The sequence below is a fragment of the Apium graveolens genome, chromosome 2, assembly GCF_009905375.1.
Source record: "Apium graveolens cultivar Ventura chromosome 2, ASM990537v1, whole genome shotgun sequence".
NCBI classification, from domain to species: Eukaryota; Viridiplantae; Streptophyta; class Magnoliopsida; order Apiales; family Apiaceae; genus Apium; species Apium graveolens.
Window position 1 is genome coordinate 26,700,721 of NC_133648.1, and position 20,849 is coordinate 26,721,569.

The following is a 20,849-nucleotide window of genomic DNA, read 5'->3' on the forward strand; positions in this document are numbered from 1 at the left end:
AAATTTAAAATAAAAATATATTTATATAAATATTTTAAAATTATAATATGACGGAATAAATAAAAACTTAAAATAATAACGAAAACTCGTGTAGAGAGGGGATTGAAGTCGGTGTCTACTAAATAGTGAACTAGTTGTTCCAACAAAATTCGAGTTCACCTTGTTTCATGATGACGTGGCTCATTTGGTTAATAAATCAATACGAGCTTGAACATAAAAATTACTATTGATAAGTAAACGAGTTGGAGATCAGTTTTTCATGTGCTCGACTCGAACTTGGCTAGTTTTGTTGAAGATCGGTTTGAACTCATTTAATTCTGTTCATTTAACTTGGTATAAAATAATATGTTCTATAAAAACATATTACCACACATTTAATATTATTGTGGTTATTTAATTATGAATTATATTTTATATGTAGTACGAGTTTATTGCAATTTGAATATATTTAATGACGAAGACTCTGTTTGAGATTATTATCAAAAATTATTGTGTTTGTTAAAAAAAGTGCGGCTGAAAAAAGTGTTGTAAAAATAAGATGACTGTTTAGTAATTCTTTTGATAAGTTATGTTTTGATATAAAAAATTAAAAATAATAATAATTTTGATAAGGTTTGATGGTCAACATCTGCTTTCCGCAACAGCGGAAAACAACTTTTTCTAAAAATATGTGGGACTTACTTTCTCTAACAGCAGCTTGCTTTTAAGTCAAACACATGAAAATTAGTTTTTAAATTTTACAAAACAGTTTTTTAAAACAGCGAAAATTTGATGTTACTGTCTATAACAGCAATAACAAACACACCTGTAATAAGGTTCAATTTCTCGTGAATACAAAAACAAACCTGACATTGTTGTTAGAATCTTAGAATAAATAATTTTTAATTATTAAGATGAAATATACAAAATTTATGAAAATTAATTAATATTTGAAATTTTTGGACTCCCCATATTATTTGTTAAAAAGTAATTAATAAATAGAAAGTATCATATTCATATACGAATAATACTTGTTTTACTTCGAATACAGATAATATCCGTCTTTTCTTTATTATTATTACAGATTTTTCGATTAGATATCGATTTTTTTGATTTTTTGACTACCTGTCAAATTGACGATTATTTCAAAAAATAATCCATTCAAAAAAATAAATATGTAAAATTTGCATAAATATTCTCCATGTCCCTATAGGTGCTTAATGTTCAAAACAGAGAATTCAATACACATTTTAAAACTCTTATCTAATATAGTTCTATAACATATTTTTTAAATTTTTCTTTTTAAAATAAAAAAATAAATATCTAATTTTTATTCAAATTTTTTTTTTAAATAATTTATGTCATCATACTAGATAAAAGTATTAAATTTAAAATGTGTGTCGCGTACTCTATTTTAAATGTAAAGCATTCATTAGGATGAAGGGTATATTATTTAGTGAATACATATACAAACGCTATAAATTAATAGAATAAATTTTAATTTATAAATATTGTATAAATATCTTATATATTTATTTTCGGACTAGATTCCATATTCAGATACGGATAATGTCTGCTTTATTTCGAATTCGGATAATATTTATTTTTTCTCAAAAATGAATGTATATATTTCGGACGAAGATCAAAAAAAATTTAACAGCCCTAGTTGATACTAATTGAATAGAAATTATTTATATAATTTATTCTTATTTAATTTTATATTGTATACTTTGTGATCTAAAACGGTGTGTTATGTTTATGGATTTATATAAAAAAAATAGTAGATTATTTATTATGTACTATAATAATCGGAATGAGGTATAATTTGGTATGTCTTTTTTTGGTTGGTTGGGTTATCCTCATTTATGTCCGTCGGATCTTTTTAATCAAGTGATTAGTACCGCTAGATTCAAATATTAATATAATCCGCTAACAACAAATATTTATATTATTATTTATACACTACTAAAACTCCCAAGTTCGAATCCCGCGAATATCAAATATTTATATTATTATTTATAAATATATAATAAGGTAATGATCCAAAAAAAATTATTATAATTTTAAATACTATAAAAATATTAATAAAGATCGCACGGGTCGTCGTAAAACTAGTATAAATAAAATGTGTTTAGGACTTGATATTATAATGGTATAAAAGAAAAAAGCATATGAATATAATTTGCGTGTCTAGGATATGATTAGGGCGGAGTAAGTTATTTAAAAAATTATATTTGGTTGAGTGAAAAAATATGCTATCAAATTAGTGAACAATTCGACTTGATTTGAAATTGGTTCACATTCGATTCAACCCGAAATGTTCGTGAACAAATTCGTTTTGAACGTCATTTTTTATTCGACCAGAAAACTTAACTTGATTGGGTTTTTAGAAAAAAATAATTCAAGACCAGAAAGCTTAACTTGATTGGTTTTTTAGAAAAATAATTCAAGTTCGACTCGGTTATCTCTTGGTTCAGCTCGGTTTGTTTATAGTAAATATTCTCTCTCTTTTTCTCAAATAAAATATCAGTTTGTCTTTTTTTCCACAAATAAAATATCAGTTTGTCTCTTTTTTTTCCACCGATAACTCTTCTCAGATTTAAAGAAAGAAAAGGTTAGTATCGATTGATTGTTTTCTTTGTAAATATAATAGCTTTTTAGTTTAAGATAATTTTTTTAAAAAATACTGCTTCCCGGTTTAAATAATATTAACTGGGTTAACTGAAAACCTTTAATATTTTATTTATCAGGCCTGATGAAGTTCTTTGATATAATGGCTGTAAATGAAAGTGATTATTATGCATAAATAATCTTCTTCTACGGTTCTGCTGTTACCGAAGGTGTAAGCCCATTATTAATATATGGATACTCTTGTGCTATGGTCATTGGTCAAAGAGAAAGCAAATCTCCCACAGATTTATTCACCTAAAGAATAGTATCTTGGTTGTCTTCGTAATGGCATGCACAATTTAGCAGTACTATCACATTGACATCATAATTATATATTTGATAGAAGAAGATACAGAACTAATCCTATGAGTTGAATTTTCGGCTTCTTGAAATTCAAATTTGACCAGTTCCAAGTGCCTGCCGTGAGGCATCACCAGAAGCCCATGCCTGATAGTCCTTCACTAGCTGTTTAACCAGAAAACATTAAAAAAAAGTGTTTTAAGGAACATAAATAAGATATATGGCAGCCTTCCCAAGTAACAGCGTCAGTTTACTTTGGAAATTTAACATGTCAATCCCATTATTTAGGTAAAACCACCATATACAAAGTCCTCAGTTATGCAAACAAATATTCACCGCCAGTGCCTGTGGGAGAACAAATTACAGTGTTCTCCAAAAATATACATACCGCACCTTCTCAACTAAAATAAATAAATAGATAAATAGAAGAACAAAAAAATTAATTTCCACATATTGCTAAAAAAAGAAATTACTTTCATCATGCAACATGCCCTTATATCTAGCTATATCTATTTAATAGCTAGAATTTTGTTGGTTTAAATTTATAGTTCATGTTAGGACTTGGTAATTAGTTTATTATATTTGGCCAAAGAGGACAACCCTCACATTATTATTATGTGCCATTGCAAGAGCCCGAGCCCGTCATAATGTAATACATAGTCCTGATGAAATTCGTGAATATTTCTATTTTATAATCGCTTCATGAGTAAAGGGTCATAGCTTCAAAACAGAGTCTGGAATCATGAATTATATACGAATTCAACAGTTCCATCTTTGGAGTCATCTGAATAAACTATGGTATACCTTATACCTAAGATGTCATCTCAATGGTTATCAAAGAGCAAACTGTATAGCGAATGGTTACAGAACAGAAATTGAGAAGAACCTATGGACTTGAAACATTCACAAAACTGAACTAGGTAGACATGAAATCGGAAGAATCACCACCCTTAAGGTTTTCCAACCGCGCAAAGGGAAAATAATGGCACGCAACCCATAACAAAGATACTCGATTCAAAATCCAAAATACTAATAATCAAGCCTTCTAAATATAAGAGGATCATATCAGTTGTATAGGGATAGAAACCCATATAACGTACCTGATGGACTAACCCTTATAATTGGGCTACCTACATGTTTTGTATTTAATAAACTATTATCCCCAAAAGTTGAAAAGGAAATACCAAACTAATTGCCCTCTGTAATAAATTAATACTAGTCTATAACCCGTGCGATGCACGGGCTGATTATAGATTTGCAATTTATTTATTAAATAAAAATAAATTATAAAAGATAATAATTATGTATTATTGAAATTAAAGAAGTTAACTTGTTGTACGTATAATGATACTGACGGATTTAAAATAAGAATTAAATATATGAATTATTTTCTAATATTAAAATATGATTTATTGAAATTAAGTTTGGAAGTGTTTGGTTTCCTGAAGTCGAGGGCAATTAGAAATTAAGTTGAATTGTAGTTCCAAGAGTTTGTAATTATTTTAGATACATGATTTAATATATTCAAATAACTTATTTTATTTTAACTTTATTTTGGAAGGTGAAAACAAATATTTTAGGAAGGTGTTAACCGACCGACCAATCGAAACCATGTTTCGCTTATAATAGTATAGTATAAATAAGTTAATTACTAACATTTATAAAAGTTCTCCTTTATGTTCACTTATGTCCCCCATCAAAGTGCCATGGAAACAGGAGTCATCTCAATATAATTCTAGTTAATAGACACAATGATGATTGTCGAACAGAGGCCTATGACTCGTATTGATGAATTTGTTGACCAACAGAAACAATGATGACACAATGTGCTACCGATAGAGACATAGGTGCACTGCGGCATGGGGATTCAAAGAAGTTTCGTTTTCTTTTACTCTTATTCTTTATTATCCATAATTCCGTTTCATATCACTCATAAGACTTGGATCATAGAAATCAGAATTGACCATGGTTTTCACATGAATCCTGCACAGGTTTCAATGTTTTATTTACTTTTCGTTTTTTTTTGTTCCTTGTGTTCTACAAAACCTTTCTAAACCTATGCTGCAAAAGATGTCAGAAAGCTCCTGTAGGTTACATGATTAGACTGTAACATTTGCTAGATTTTTTTATAAGCTCGTTCAGCTTTGGAAACACAATTCATTACACTGAGCCTTCTATGTGAGGTGACATAATTCTTGCCACCACTATGACCTCATACCACTAAATGACATGTTCAACTTAAACACACAATACAGAAACACATGTAAAAGGGATCTACACCGACAACAGAGAGGATTGCTGGTCCAGAAAGATATATATCAAGTAATATTTGGTGAAAGAAAATAATAATATGCGACAACTGATTACTTATTATCGTACCTGTGCCATAAAACGGGGGAGCATAATTTTTAGTATCTGTTCAAGGACTTGGGCACCAGAGGATTCTATGGCTTGTACTGGAATTGCTCGAAATGCAAAGGGAATCTCAATATTCACCTGAAGAACAAGTAATTCTTGAAGCAAGTTTTTTGGAACATAGTTAAAAGAGCAGTGGCATAAAAACATAAAAACTAATCAAACCTCAATAGTTGTGTCTGAAGTGAGTTTTTCAATGGACGAGATACTCCCATTGCTATGACATGATATCCGATTCTCCATTGAAGCTGCATGCCCACACCAAATCAATGTCAAAGCACTCCTGAAAATCATTACATTAATCAATTCAGAAACAAATGAGTAATTTTCTTCTTACTGCAATTAATTAGGTATTGATTTTTTCTTCATTTCAATTTGCCTAATAATCTAGTACTGAAATGGCAGTAAAACTCCTCAATCACTAGTCAATCAATCTGAAATAAAACCCAGGAATAGAAAAAAGGTACATTTACTCTACAATATTTGTCACTGCCAAAAGATAAATTACGAGGTATGGCCTCCATCTCAAATTTCATTATAAAAGTGGAATATTCAATGTAATTATCCCACAATTAATTAAAAGAATGCGGCACTAATTTTAGACATGAGCGATCAGCTGCATTTAGAAGCAATTTTACCGAGGAGTAAAAAACAGAAAAAAAAGGTGTCCTGGTGATCATATTCTCCAGCCTGGATGTTTGTTTACCCCAGCCAAGATATGTTTTTCCCCACCAAATTTCTTTTTCTTTTCAGCATATGCTGCATCTGAGTTTAGTCTATTAGATATGTTACGCATTACTCACAAATTTCTGTTTCTCTCTCAATATCTAATTCTAGCAGATTAGCTTTGACTTTAACATATTGTTTCTGGCTTGACTATTAGATGATTTTTTTAACTAATTTACATTTTTTCCAAGAACCTAATGTTTTATAATAAGCCACTAAGTACAACATTATATTTATATTAATATTAAATATGTACAAATAATACTTAAATATGATCCTTGTACTGATTAATACCTAGATAGTAATCTGCATTTCTTAGATCATGTGATGTATGGGGCTATAGCTCTTTGATCTACAAATGCGGTCTTTAAAAGAATGGTTCATCACAAGTTGTTAATTGCTGGCCTTTCATTATGATGTAATCAATTAACACATTCATTTAAATGTGCTTAGTCCATCCATATCCAATAAAAAAAAAGGAAGACAAACACCTTTACATTAAATTAATAGTGAACCAGCAGAAGTCTGCAGAAATAAATAAAAAGGTCGGAATTCAATAACACTAACCATCAAATTTATTGTTCTGGGCAACCACAATAGGCGAACCCTCAAGCTGCAATTAGCAAACAAACCACAATAAAACCCTTCAACTTTTAACAATAAGTCGAACTTTTAACAAAAAAAAAGCAATTAGATAAATGTAGAAAAAATACCTCACACGACAGCAACTTAATGCAACAACCATTAGGTTGTTCCTCAACCTTTACTAACAAAACAGGACAAACTTCAAACGCAAAGAACTTAAATCGATACACATAACATCGAAACGTATTATCATCAATCCGCTCAATCCTTTCGGCATCGAGAACGGAGTATTGACTAGCAGGCAAACTCATATACTCAACTGCAATTAAAAAATATAATAAAAAATAAGAATAAAAAAAAACGATTATGCGGACAATTTATAGAATGATTAGAGAAAGGAGATTACGGAGAGGGCGTTGAAGCGGCGTAACGGAGACGGATTCTTGTCGACGAGCGACGAAGCGAGCTTTTGGAGCTGAGGAAGAGGAGGTAATGGAGAGATGTTTAGGGTTGGAGAGAGATGAGATTTTAGGGTTTGTGGAAGTGAGATTTGTGGAGGAAAGTGAAGAGGAAAAGGAAAGTGTAGTTGCCATTTTGGTGGATTGGTTTGGTTAGTTCAGTTGAGTTTTGGAAATCATGTGCAAGTGTTTGTTTGTTGCAAGTAGTTACTTGTGTCTGTGTGGCTAAGGAGTATTACACGATTCCCAAGGTTCAGAATCTGGCGTACTTTAGCAAGAACACTGTTTATCATGCTATCCTACACTTAGCAAATGTCTATATATATAAATATAATTACTCCAATACAAATTAAATTAAAATACAAATTACAAACTAAATTAAAATACAAAGTACACACTACACCTTCCACATACAACTACACATAATTCTCTCCATTTTTAATTGAATTTTTCCCGTCAATTAGTGGACTCTTTTTAAAATCTAACTTCACTATATTTTTGTACATCATTCAAAATCAGTATGAATACCATATTTGATATGTTTCGATAATAAATCACTAATTATGTCTAAAAAATCACTAAAAGTACTAGTTCTGAAATTAGTACTGATTTTAGTTTACTGATTCGGGTAAGTTTAAATACTAATTTGTCGTTAAAATATAGCAAATATGCTATGCAAATCAATGAGGGAGAGATGAATAAAAATACAGTGAAATTATTCTTTTTAAAAAATTAATCAACTAACGGAAAAAGTAAAATTAAAAACGAAGAGGAAAGTGATTAAACATGCGGGTCTTATTGGTTTGTAATTTGTATTTTAATATTGGTTTGTATTTGAACACTTACCTATAAATATAAACATATTGATTTATTGAATATTTATTAATTTGATAGATTTTTGAAATTTTTTTTGTTGACCAATGCTTATTACACTAAAAAAAAAAAGCAATAAATAATCGTGCATAACTCTGCCCAGAGGGCAATTTACAACCAGACTTGACCAAGATTACAATACATCCCTATAGAGATCTAGGGATATCCCTGGCTTTTAAGCAATTAACCCCTCTAATCTAGGTGTTAATTGCTCTTCCCTGCCCCCGTCAATTGTTGAGCATTGTTGAGCCTTTCTCTGGTTGATCATCCAACAGCGATGTGTTTCCCTAAAGTACTCCCCAGTTACTCGGTATACCTCTAACTAGTATTGGCCAAATCATCAAATGCTACAACGATATCACCAGCTATACTAACTATCGAAATTTAAAAACCTAACAAAATAAAAATCATGGCATAATTGGTACAGAAATACCTGAAACAAGCATGTAAATCAATTTGCAAGATCTAAATTCCATAATCTATCATATATAACTTTCATCTCTACCCAATATTCCTTCTCACTGCCAAAACGGCCAACTGAGATTAAAGGTACACAGGTTATAAGTACGAAAGTATGAAAAGTCAATCGTCATAGGAGTTCAATTTAACAAATTCATAAAGGACCTTGTATCGAGAATAATGCTTGTACGAGAAATTGTTGGTGGTCTGAGAAAGTCCATGTAAAATTTGTCTATCAAGAAACACTACTCCAGCTACCATATTAATCTTACTCGCTAATATCCCACAAAAGCCATATCTATATCAATAATTTATCCAAGGCTCACTGACAAAATTCGCAACATAAGGCTATCCCCATCTTCTAGAGTCACTCTCCTTTGTCAGTAGCAGAACTGACTTTTTGAGAAATCATATCCTCAGCTACACGGATTGCTCTTTGTGAACCTGTGATGGTTACTTTCCTGCGAAAAGAGGTAAGAACATCAAAGGATAAACTATATGTTGCTCGAAGTGTAAGCCCAAAGCTCTTGATTGACTACAATACCTGTCAGTTGTTCCAGCCATGAAATCATCTCTGTCCGATATCTTTATCCTTGCCCCACTGACCTGCGAAAAAAGAAAGCAGCAGTTTATTAACAGCAACGATACAGATGGCACAGGAAAAAGAGAAATCAGTTATACCTGACTAATCTCTATTACATTCCTTCCACCGCGACCAAGAACAAGCCCTATATGCTCATCTGCAACACCGATAGTCACAGAGTTGCTGTTCCTATCATCCTGCAGAACACCAGGACCCTGTTACAAAGATCAGTACAATTAGTGATGATCCCAAACTTCAATCAACCTCAACCATGCTATACATATAGAATAAAACATAAAAGTATGAAATTTCGCATATACTGATGTTTACTGCACCTAAATGATTTGGCCAACTAAAATTCATCATGTATTAACAGTACAATAGAATCTACAGGGATACTAAGCAAAGAGTATCAGAAAGACAAGATGTAAAGTTATTTTTCAGAAGGGATCTCCCGTATGAAAGTTTTGCATACGAACTAAAACTATGCTACAGGGTTAAGATTATGCACCTATTAGTCATTAGGCCTCGTTTGTTTCATATTCTTTTTTATATCATACACAAGCAGCTATGAGACACCAAACTTTAGCAATCAATTGGTCATAAAGTAATATACTCCGGCACACAATTTCTATATTAAGCATGAAGATAGTGAATTGTCTGTTAGCTTCATTAAGAGAACTACTTTCAACAACTATTACAAGGCACACCCAAAAATTTATTGCTCTCTTCCTTCAAAGCAGAAAAAGTATTCGTTACTTTGATAAGAGTAATAATGAAGAAAGAAAGATGACATATTTTTATCTCCACATTTACATATCTTTTAAGTTGTGTTTCAAAAGAAATGACCAATATGAAGTTATTGAACATGATAGTGCTCCAAGTCTTTGTCACAATTAGTATCAAGCTGTATAGTAAATTGGATTGGATCGGGAGGGGGGGGGGGGATGCCCATCCCTAGCAACCCATACTGTTTCTCCTAACAAGCATTAAAAGGAACTAGGAAGGATAATCTCCAGTCCAAGGTGAAAGTAAAGGGTCTATCTAAGGCAATCAAATCATGAATATTTTCTAAAGCTTATTCCAACTTTCATTTACCAAGGACAAGATCATTTATCATTATCGCTTAACAAGTTGGACCACTCAAAACTCATTCGTTAGACAATCACATAGTTAGACGAGCACCCTTGAATCCTGATTAAGTTTGGAATGCAGAACTAACCTTGTTGTTGTGAGGCCTATGATTCTGAAACTTGCCCCCGCCACCATTTGGACCATAGTTTGGTGCATTATATCCTGCTATACAGAACATATATAAATTCACTGGAAGTCAATTTTGAAAAATCTAAATGGAAAACGCAGAGCACAATCATTCATATTACCTAAGTATATGTATTAGGCATCTATATCCTCTGATTTTGAGGGTTTAGATATTAAAGAGTATCTACTGTCAGATTACTTCAATATTTCTTCCTCTTCGCAATTTATTTCTGAGAGTATTTCGTTTGCTAAAATATGAATAAATATCAGGTTGAAAATAGTAGAAGACCAGTGTTTTAAATAACATGGGTAACATATACAAATGTAAAATTATCTTGAATAGTTGAAAATAGTAGAAGACCAGTGTTTTAAATAACATGGGTAAGGTCATACCAGCATAAGGAAATGGGGTGCTCAAGGACTGGATATAGTAAGTGTCTTCAGACAACTTTGATAGAATCAAATCAATAGCTCTCATTTGTTCTTCTAGTGTACCAGCCACTGTGACTAGCCTATCAGATATGCCAGCATAGCTGTTATCCTGAGGGGATATCTTAATGCCTGCTTGAGACTCTTCTATAAATGACCTGCTCAAACCATTGCATAATTTGTAGTCAGTAACATCAAGAATTTGCGAAACATATAATCAAGACTTTAAATTTACCAAATCTCCTTTCTTCCAAAAAATTTCTTAAGAAAATTATCAAAAAATCTTAAACACCAGACCAGAAATGTGGTTGATGTGAATTTTGTGTTCCATGCATTTTAGGCATTGCATTAGGAAAACTCATATCATGAATTTACCTTAAAACATGGAAAGTCACTTTTAACCAAAATGCTCTACATGCAACAAACATATCAGGATGTGAAGTCGTTTGTTTAATACTTTAACCTGCATTACCAATTGTATCAAAAAACAATGCAAAGGATATGCGGTCCTGATCCGGATCCGTGGTCAGTGGTCATTATACTCTATTAGAGGATTGATGTTGACAGCGACACCATACAACAGACATTTTAATCTAACTAAAGAGAACCATACTAAAAATGTATATATTCAAGAGAATCCTTTATGTGTGAACAGACATATGATTAATAATTATAGAATCCGCTATGTGTAAACAAGCATGTGATTATTAATTATATAAACACTTTCCATTCTTTTTCTTTCAACTTCGAAACAACACAGAAATAAGCTGCTCCCTCGGTGCCAAAATATTGTAAAAGAACAAAAATCATTAGAAAATCATTTCAAGTCTGAGGAATCAACTCGGTGCAACTAGCTATGAATAGCTGCTCCCTCTCTTACACAGTATTTAGTATTGACATATCACCTAATATACTCATTTGATTCCTAAACTTACCAAATTATTGTTTAGGCTACCAAGAGTAATTATTGTCCATATTTGATTGGAAATGCAGGGAGAAAAGGCCACTAGAATATATGTATAATTTTTCAGTAAGTTGAATGGCTTGAGGCTTAATTTGTACTGTGCTATTAGGTATTTAATTAGTAGAGAAAATCTGGCCAACCTCTATCCTCTTTCTTTTTTATTTATTTGTACAGCAAGTGAACTTGCCACCTCCCTTCCCCTGGAATTCCACACAATGGTTACTCTATGATCTCAATTTTGATAATCCCTTACATCTCTTCCTAAAGAACTTTACCATCTTGAATGTAAACTCTACTAAAGCATTCAAGACTTCAAGAATTCATGTGCCCCTTGACTCTGCATAATGACTTCGAAATTTTATGTGTTTTGATCAATGTGCTGCAAATTGCTGGCTACTAGGCATGCAGGAAATACATATTACGTTGGTTGATACATAAATGAAGAAAAGAAAACCAAGAGTGATTTTTCATACTTTATTGTAGCTCCTCCCTTCCCAATTATTCCACCGCAAGAGCTATTGGGTACAACAAGTCTAACTTTTGATCTTGGTTCAGCACCATCACCTTCTTCCAGATAAAACTATATAGCAAAATAAAAAAGCCAACTTACAATCATTTAAGAAACACTCGAATAGAGACAATAAAAGAATTTAGAACAGTGAAATTTGTCATTTAATCTACCTCATTGAGTAACTTGTCAAGAATTAATTCAACACCCTTGAGCACATTGTTGACAGTTCCAGATACCATTATAATCCTATCAGAGGTTCCAGGAAAGAATTCATAATTGCGAGACAGCTGAATCCTTGCTCCAGATTGTGTCTGGAACTCGGATATTGTGGATCCACCTTTCCCAATAACTGAACCAGCTTCAGCATTTGAAACAAGAAACCTTGTGTATGTACTCTTCTCTTGATAATCTTCACAACACGAAAAGGACAAAAGTATGTTAGTTCTATAACATCTATAGCGTACAAAATATTACCTTACATAACTAGGTAAAACTGTAAGCAAGTTCTTGCACATAATTACATAGCTGCTGTAAGTTCATCTGTTGCGTCAGAGCAGGATAATAAAACTGTAAGCAAGTGTTCGCATAAAGTGACCAACACGGATTTTCTGCTAAGCCAAATGAACCACGTTGGATGAAAGAACATAATGTATATGTGTTATGCATATACATTTTTGGCAGGTGCTACCTAACTAGTGTTCTGCATATGTGTTCATTCCAGGTGCTACCTAAATCAACCTAGATTGGGACAATCAGTAGCATTTTAATTTGGCAGAGCTGAATAGGTTTAAGAATTGTTTAATAGAAAAGAATGAACTATGATTTAATTAGAAACTAAGATACATAAGAAAACATGAGATACATTCCAATATATACACACAATAAGTGTGTTTATAAGCAATGAATAAATATATACAACACCTAGGAAAAGTATTACCACCACCCCGGAACACCCCCCCCCCACCGGGAAAGTATTACCACCACCCCGGAACACCCCCCCCCACCGGGGGGGGGACTAGGCCCTAAAACAGAGTCCGTAGTCTCTGTCTCCAGGTAATTGACGAACATTAATGATGATTAATCTGAAATCTGGGATCACCAGTTATTTTGTAAGATTAATCTGAACAACGTAGGTGTCACTATTTAGCTACCAACATACAATGCAAATTAGTAATAGTAGCTACATCCGAGTAACTCCTAGCACCTATGAAAGTAAATAATTAAATCGAAACAATAAATTATTTAAAATATTATAATCTACGACTTATCCTTATTTCCTAAACAGGAGCTATGGCTCGGGGATGAATACGAATTGCCATCCCCAAAATCTATCTATTTATCTTTATACATCTTTGTAAATAAAACAGATTCGGTATGTTCAGTTCTAACTAGCTTCGTAATCGGCTCCAAACCGTATCGCTCATTATAAATTAAACCAGGCAACAACATACTTTTACCGGTTTGGTTTGACTGATCCACCCGGTCTAATCAGATTTCCCCTTTTATCTCCTCATCTCATCCCTAATTCGCGATATCAGTTATAAGATAGCATCAAATTCAATTAAGCTCCTCCACTTTACTTTCATAATAGTTTTAAAAAATATATATCAACAGCAAGCCAACATATATCTATGACTCCTATCTACAAGTCCTACTTGTTTAATTATGGAATTACTAAATTAACAACAAAATCACCACAAATTAATTCAATTCAAGGGGTTTAACCACAGTAAAATTCAATTAAATCTCTCAACACAATAACAACAATGCTAAAACACACACATAAATAAAAAATACAATTTAAATGGATTAAATAGTAAATTTAGCAGATAAAATTGACAGATCTAGGGAAATTGAAAGCATGAGAATGAATAGATACGAAATCAAAGCAGATCGGAGAGAAATAAAAACACAGATCTCATACCACCACCACCATCCTCATCCTGCGAGTCCCGAGGTGAAGATTGCTTCTCCTGTTGCTTCGGAGGAGCTTCATTAGATGAAGCGTGGCGAGAATCAGGCGATTCCATTGTATCGCTACGGGGGGGGGGGGGGAGAGAGAGAGAGAGAGGGGGGGGGGCTGTATATTATTTTATAATTTTGTATTTATATTAGGTTGTGTCTAAATGTGTACATGAGATTTGATGTAAAACGTGAAGTAGAGAGGAAACAACGTGCTCAGCTGTAATAAATTTCACATTTATTGCTTATACTTGCATTTCTCTAAAAATTAAATAAAAATGAAAAAAAAATCGTTGGGTAAAAGAGAAAATGACTCAAATGCCTCCATTTTAACATACTTGGTCCGAAATACCCCATATCAGAATGATGGCCAATATATCCACAAGATGCGTTATTGCGTTCAACGCAATACTCACCTAATGTCCCACATCGAGTTAAAGAAAATAATGTGGATATATTTCCTTATACAACATGAGCTGATAGCGTCTAGTAACGGGCTGTGCTGCCCCTTGAGCTTTCATTAAGTTTGGTCCAAGCTTGGAACAGAGCAGAGGCCCAGCAAGGATGTTTCAATTGGCGCACCTTGTAATACGTGATTTAATGTGCCGTAAACATCAGATAAGTTATCTGTTATGACGAAATACAAGTCAGATACGTTATCTATTTAAACGCGTTCACCCGTGTGGCACGCATTAGCATATCCTAATGTCATGTTGCACTGACTGCTGTATATCGTGGACAATTTGGGCCACCATTCTGCTTTAAAGTATTTAGGGCAATTGATCCCCATTTTGTTCCCAAATTTTAACTATTAGTATTTACTAAATTAATCACATGTAGATGCCCGGATTTATAATATGTACTTAGATTTAAAATAATATTTAAAATTTATTATACTAATTTTTAGATATATATCAATGGTGGTATACCATATCATACCTTTTTATACCGATACTATATTATAATAAATGAAACGTTAAAAGTTTTTACGGAACTCTCAATTTTAACTTAATTACCCCTTAAAATTTGTTTTTACTTAAAAGTCCTAAATAAGTTACTTTCTAAACCAAAATATATGGGAAAGTAGTCGTTCAATCGGTCACATTACTTGGACTTATATAATTATAGGCTTGATTCGGTATCTATATAATTCATACTTTTTTATTAAAATTAAACAAAATATAATTCGTTGTTCCGTATAATGGTCCCGGCTAAAATAACATATATCATTCACTCGTGCCGAAAGAAATTATACTATTTAACCGGGCGAGAACAAAATTTAAATATAATTCACTGGTCTGTATTATGCCCTCGAGATAAACACAATAATATACACTTTACATCTAGGTTAAAATAAATTTATATCATTAATCCGGGTTAAAATAAAGTTCTAAGCAAACTAAAAATAAATAGTGGGATTTGGTTGGAACATTATAATAGGCGTCAAACTACAATAAAATAACAAATACTATTAATCCGACTAAAAAAATATACTATTGTACCGGGCTCAAACAAAATTAAATTCCAAAGATAAATCACTGGACGATATAATGACCTCAGGCTAAACCAAATGATATATACTATTCATTTAGGTTAAAATAATATAACATTCAACCGGACTAAAATAAAATTAAAAGTAAACTAGATATATTGTTTGGATTTAGTCCGTATAATTGGCCTTGCTAAAAAAAATAATGACTCGTATTGATTTTCCCTAAAAAATAAATTAAAATTACATAATTCGTATAATGTTAATCCAAATAAAAACAAAATTAAAGTACACTTGAATCATTGGTAAATATAACGTAGGCTTAAAAATTACGAGAGATGTAGGGACCGCTGAAACGTTAAAAGTTTGGACGTTAGTGGTATTAATACCGAGCTAGAGATAATTCGTTGGTCGGTATTATAGCATCGGGACAAAACAAAATGATATAGAATATTCATCCGGGAAATTTATCAACAAAATTAAATTCAAAATATAATTCTACCAACTAAAACAAAACAATGTATTCTATTTATTTGGTTCAAAAAATAATATTATAGATTCAGGTTTAAGAAAAGTAAAATAAAAAATAAATATATTTAGTTGTTTTGGTTGATACAATCGGCATCGGGTTATAACAAATTAATGTATATTTTTCCCAACAAAATAAAACAAATTACGGTACTATTATTCTGGGATTACTTCTATATCTATGTACACACAATAAGTGTGTTTATATATTATTCTGGGATTACTTCTATATCTATGTACACACAATAAGTGTGTTTATATGCAGTGAATAAATATATACAACAGTGAATAAATATATACAACACCTAGGAAAAGTATTACCAACACCGTGAAAACAAACCCCCGACTGTTAGGAGGAAATACACACACTTATTCAAAATTCAATTATACCAATACGGAGTACACACAACATATTTCACTCGGAAAACCCACATCCCAACTTATATTATTAATCAAAACAATTATCAATAATACATCAATACATAACACATCAATGGTGTGCCAAACCAATGCTCAAACATCTCCACGCGAAGCCTAAGACGACTACATCTCTTAAGCATACATCAAAATAATAACATGACTATGTATACATAGTCATCACAAACTTAGCCAACAAGACATACCTAATCTGATTATAATAATAATTGTCTACCCATACAATTATTACTCAATCTCATTTGATAATAATTGCCAACACATATAATTATTACCCAATCCAATTATGTCTTGTATCACCAAGCTCATATCACATACAGTTAAACCTCTTTAAAGTAATAGGGTCGGGACCAAGAAAAAATATTACTTTAGCGAGTTTATTACTTTATCGGGAGCAAAAATATACCGTGTCTATTATGTTGGGACCGGAGAAAAATATTATTTTAGCGAGGTTATTACTTTATCGATTATTACTTCATCGAGGTTTAACTGTATGGGGTTTAAACCCAACATCGGACTAGGCCCTAAAACAGAGTCCATAGTCCATGTCAGATAATTGACAAACATGAATGATGATTAATCTGAAATCTGGAATCACCAGCTTCTTCAGATTAATTTGAACAATGTAGGTGTCACTATTTAGCTACCAACTTACAATGCAAATTAGTAATAGTAGCTACATCCGAGTAACTCTTAGCACCTACAAAAGTAAATAATTAAATCGAAACAATAAATTATTAAAAAAAATTAAAATCTACGACTTATCCCTATTTCGTAAACAGGAGTTACGGAGCTATGGCTCGGGATGAATACGTATTGCCATCCCCAAAATCTATCTATTTATCTTTATACTTCTTTGTAATTAAAACAGATTTGGAACATTCAGTTCTAACTAGCTTCCTAATAGCTCCAAACCATATGGCTCATTATAAACCAAACCAAGCAAGGACATACTTTGACCGGTTCTCTTAGACTGATCCACCCGGTCGATTTCCCCATTTATCTCCTCATCTCATCCCTAATTCACGATTTCAGTTCTAAGATAGCATAAATTCAATTAAGCCCCTCCGTATTAATTTCGTAATAATTTTGAAATATATAAATATAAATATATATATATATATATATAAATAGCAAGCCTGCATTTATCTACGACACCTACCTATGAGTCCTACTTGTTTAATTACGGAATTACTAAAGTAAGAACAAAATTACCACAAATTAATTAAATTCTAGGGTTTAACCACAGTAAAAATCAAACAGATCACTCAACACAATAACCACATTGCAAATACACACACATATATATAATACACAATTTAAATGCATTTATTAGTAAATGTAGCAGATAATATTAACAAATCTAAAGATATTGAAAGCACGGGAGTGAATATATACGAAATAAAAGCAGATCAGAGAGAATTAAAAACACAGATCTCATACCACCACCATCACCACCATCATCCTGCGAGTTTCGAGGTGAAGATTGCTGCTGCTGTTGCTTCGGAGGAGCTTCGTTAGATGAAGCGTAGCGAGAATCAGGCGATTCCATTCTATCTACTGCGTGTGTAGTTTATAGATATACAGAGAGATATATAAAATCTCGAAGATTAGGCTACGGAGAGAGATGAGAGAGAGTGGGAGAGAAAGGCTGTGTATTATTTTATAATTTTGTGTATTTATATTAGGTTGTGTGTAGATGTGTATATGAGATGTGATGTAAAACGTGAAGCAGAGAGGAAACAACGTGCTCAGCTGTAATAAATTTCGGTTTATTCGCTTATAAACCCGTAAATACTTATTGACGAGTGTTTGTCGACCCGCTTATAAGTCGAATTTATAACTTATAAGCTGATAAGTTGGATGTTAGCAACGACGTAGTTTTTCTCAGCTTATTTTGATTTTTCGCTTTTTATTAACTTTTATTTTAAAATTTATGTTTTTATATGTCTTTCCAATTTAAAATTTACGAATTAAGATAATTATATTTAAAATTTATTTATTTTAGCTCAGTTAAGTAAAAAAAATTCTGACATTTAACAAACACTTATTTAACTTATAAATATCTATCTACTTATCACTTATAAGTTCCTTATTCATTTTAAGTCATAAGTTACTTATTTTAAGATTTCTCAAACGGGCACTTCACATTTATGGCTTATACAATATGGCAATTTCTCTTAAAATTAAATAAAAATGAATAAAATAAACAATAAAAAAAATGAATAAAAAAACTGGGTAAAAGAGAAAATTGTTGTAAAATACTAGCTATATTACGAACACTAACAGATGGAGACAGATAGCAGAGAAAGAAATAAAAGCAAAGCACTAAAGAAAATTGAGGTGCGTTATTTCCATTACCAGATGAAGGTATTTACGGGCAGGAGAGCAAAGAAGAGAATTAAATGTAGTGTACCATTTCTTTTGCATGCCTAACTTTACTATTGTTTTATATGCGTAACTTTACTATTTATTATTGACTATAATGTCAATCTATTACAACACTCCCCTTTGATTGTCATTATAATATGGATCATATATCGCCTCGTTAAAATCTTGCCAAATAAAAATCTAGTGGAATAAATATTTTGGCGAATTTCAATCCCCCATCGGAAAGCTAATCATTCTCTGAATTTTGTTGTAATAAATCTTTGAGTTGACGTATTCCAATGTTATGTCGTAACTTTCCAAATGTGGAATTCAGTAATAATTTCGTGAATAAATCTGCAAGTTTGTCACATGATCGTATTTGCTGTACATCAATTTCATCATTCTTTTGAAGTTCTTGAGCGTAGAAGAATTTTGGTGAAATATGCCTCGTCGTGTCTCATTTGATATTTTCTTCCTTGAATTGATCAATGCATGCAGTGTTATCCTCAAACATAACAGCAGGGTTTCATGTGATATTTGGGTATCCACAAGATTCTTGAATATTTTTGATGATAGACCGCAACCAAACACATTCTCTACTTGCTTCATGAATCGCAATTATTTCCGAGTGATTTGTTGAGGTTGCCAGTGTAGTTTGCTTCGTGGATTTTCAGGAAATGGCTGTACCGCATTATGTAAATACATATCTCGTATGTGATTTTCCAAAATGAGAATCTGACAAATATACAGCATTTGCATATCCAATCAACTGTGATGTCGAGTTTTTTAGGGAGAATAACTCAATGTCTATTGTTCTAAGAAGATAACGAAATCTATGCTTGATCCCATTCCAATGTCTGTCCATCGAAGTAGAGCTAAATCTAGCCAAATGTTATATCTAATCTTGTATTATTTACAAGATACATAAGTGCAGCAATTATGCCAAGATATGGAATTTCAGTACCAGGAACCTCTTCATCATTTTCTCATGGTCAAAATGGATCTTAATCAGGTTCTAAAGATCTAACCACCATTGGAGTAGTCAATGGATGAGATTTATACATGTAAAATCTATTCAATACTTTTTCTGTATATGTGGATTAGTGGAGGAAAATTCATGTTGACAAGTGCTCGACTTGTATCTCAAGACAATATTTTTTCCTTCCAAGATCTTTCATTTCAAACTCTGTCTTTAGGTATATGACAGCATCATTAACCTCCGTAGTTGTTCCTGCAAGATTTAAATCATCCACATATACAGTAATAATCACAAAATCAAATTGTGATTTTTTTGTTAAAAACACATGGAGAAATTTGATTACTAATATACCCATTCTTTTGTAAATAATGACTAAGTCTGATATGCCACATATGACCAAATTGTTTCAATCCATAAAATGATTGTTGAAGTTTAATGGAGTTTATATGACGAGGTCTCTTGAACCTATCCATTTTTAACCCTTATGAGATTTTCTTAAAAATCTCACTATCAAGTGATCCATATAGGTATGCAGTAACGACGTCCATAAGGCGTGTTTTTAATATTTCTTTAGATGTCATACTTAATATATAATGAAAGGTAATTTCATCCATTACTGGCGAGTATGTCTCATGATAATCAATGTCAGGCCTTTGAAAAAACCCTTGTGCTACAAGTTGGGCTTTATATCTCATAATTTCATTTTTTTCATTTCGTTTTCTTATGAATACCTATTTATTTTCAACAAGGTTCACATCGATTGGTGTTTGGACAACAGGTCCAAATACTTCTCTTTTACACAATGAATTTAGTTCCGTTTGGATCGTGTCTTTCCATTTTAGCCAGTCTTTTCTTCGACAACATTCATACACAC

At 32.0% G+C, this 20,849-nt stretch overlaps 2 protein-coding genes across 4 annotated transcripts; both read right to left on the reverse strand.

The window, feature by feature from the left end:
• Positions 1-2,875: 2,875 nt before the first annotated feature.
• LOC141707176 (uncharacterized) lies at positions 2,876-7,347 on the reverse strand. Its single transcript, XM_074510208.1, has 6 exons — positions 7,082-7,347; positions 6,804-6,994; positions 6,658-6,703; positions 5,530-5,612; positions 5,329-5,445; positions 2,876-3,114 (listed from the first exon to the last, which is right to left on the reverse strand). The coding sequence occupies exons 1-6, from the start codon at positions 7,266-7,268 to the stop codon at positions 3,043-3,045; spliced, it is 696 nt and encodes a 231-aa protein (XP_074366309.1). The 5' UTR covers positions 7,269-7,347; the 3' UTR covers positions 2,876-3,042.
• A 1,112-nt stretch (positions 7,348-8,459) lies between these two features.
• LOC141707177 (protein BTR1) lies at positions 8,460-18,307 on the reverse strand. 3 transcript variants are annotated; one of them, XM_074510210.1, is made up of 8 exons: positions 18,070-18,307; positions 12,383-12,621; positions 12,175-12,281; positions 10,702-10,895; positions 10,271-10,344; positions 9,147-9,263; positions 9,010-9,071; positions 8,460-8,926 (listed from the first exon to the last, which is right to left on the reverse strand). In XM_074510210.1, the coding sequence occupies exons 1-8, from the start codon at positions 18,176-18,178 to the stop codon at positions 8,833-8,835; spliced, it is 996 nt and encodes a 331-aa protein (XP_074366311.1). In that variant the 5' UTR covers positions 18,179-18,307; the 3' UTR covers positions 8,460-8,832. The 3 variants fall into 3 exon arrangements, with proteins under 3 accessions (XP_074366311.1, XP_074366310.1, XP_074366312.1); XM_074510209.1 differs by having other exon boundaries at positions 10,271-10,347; XM_074510211.1 differs by lacking the exon at positions 18,070-18,307 and adding an exon at positions 14,137-14,271 and having other exon boundaries at positions 10,271-10,347.
• Positions 18,308-20,849: the final 2,542 nt, after the last annotated feature.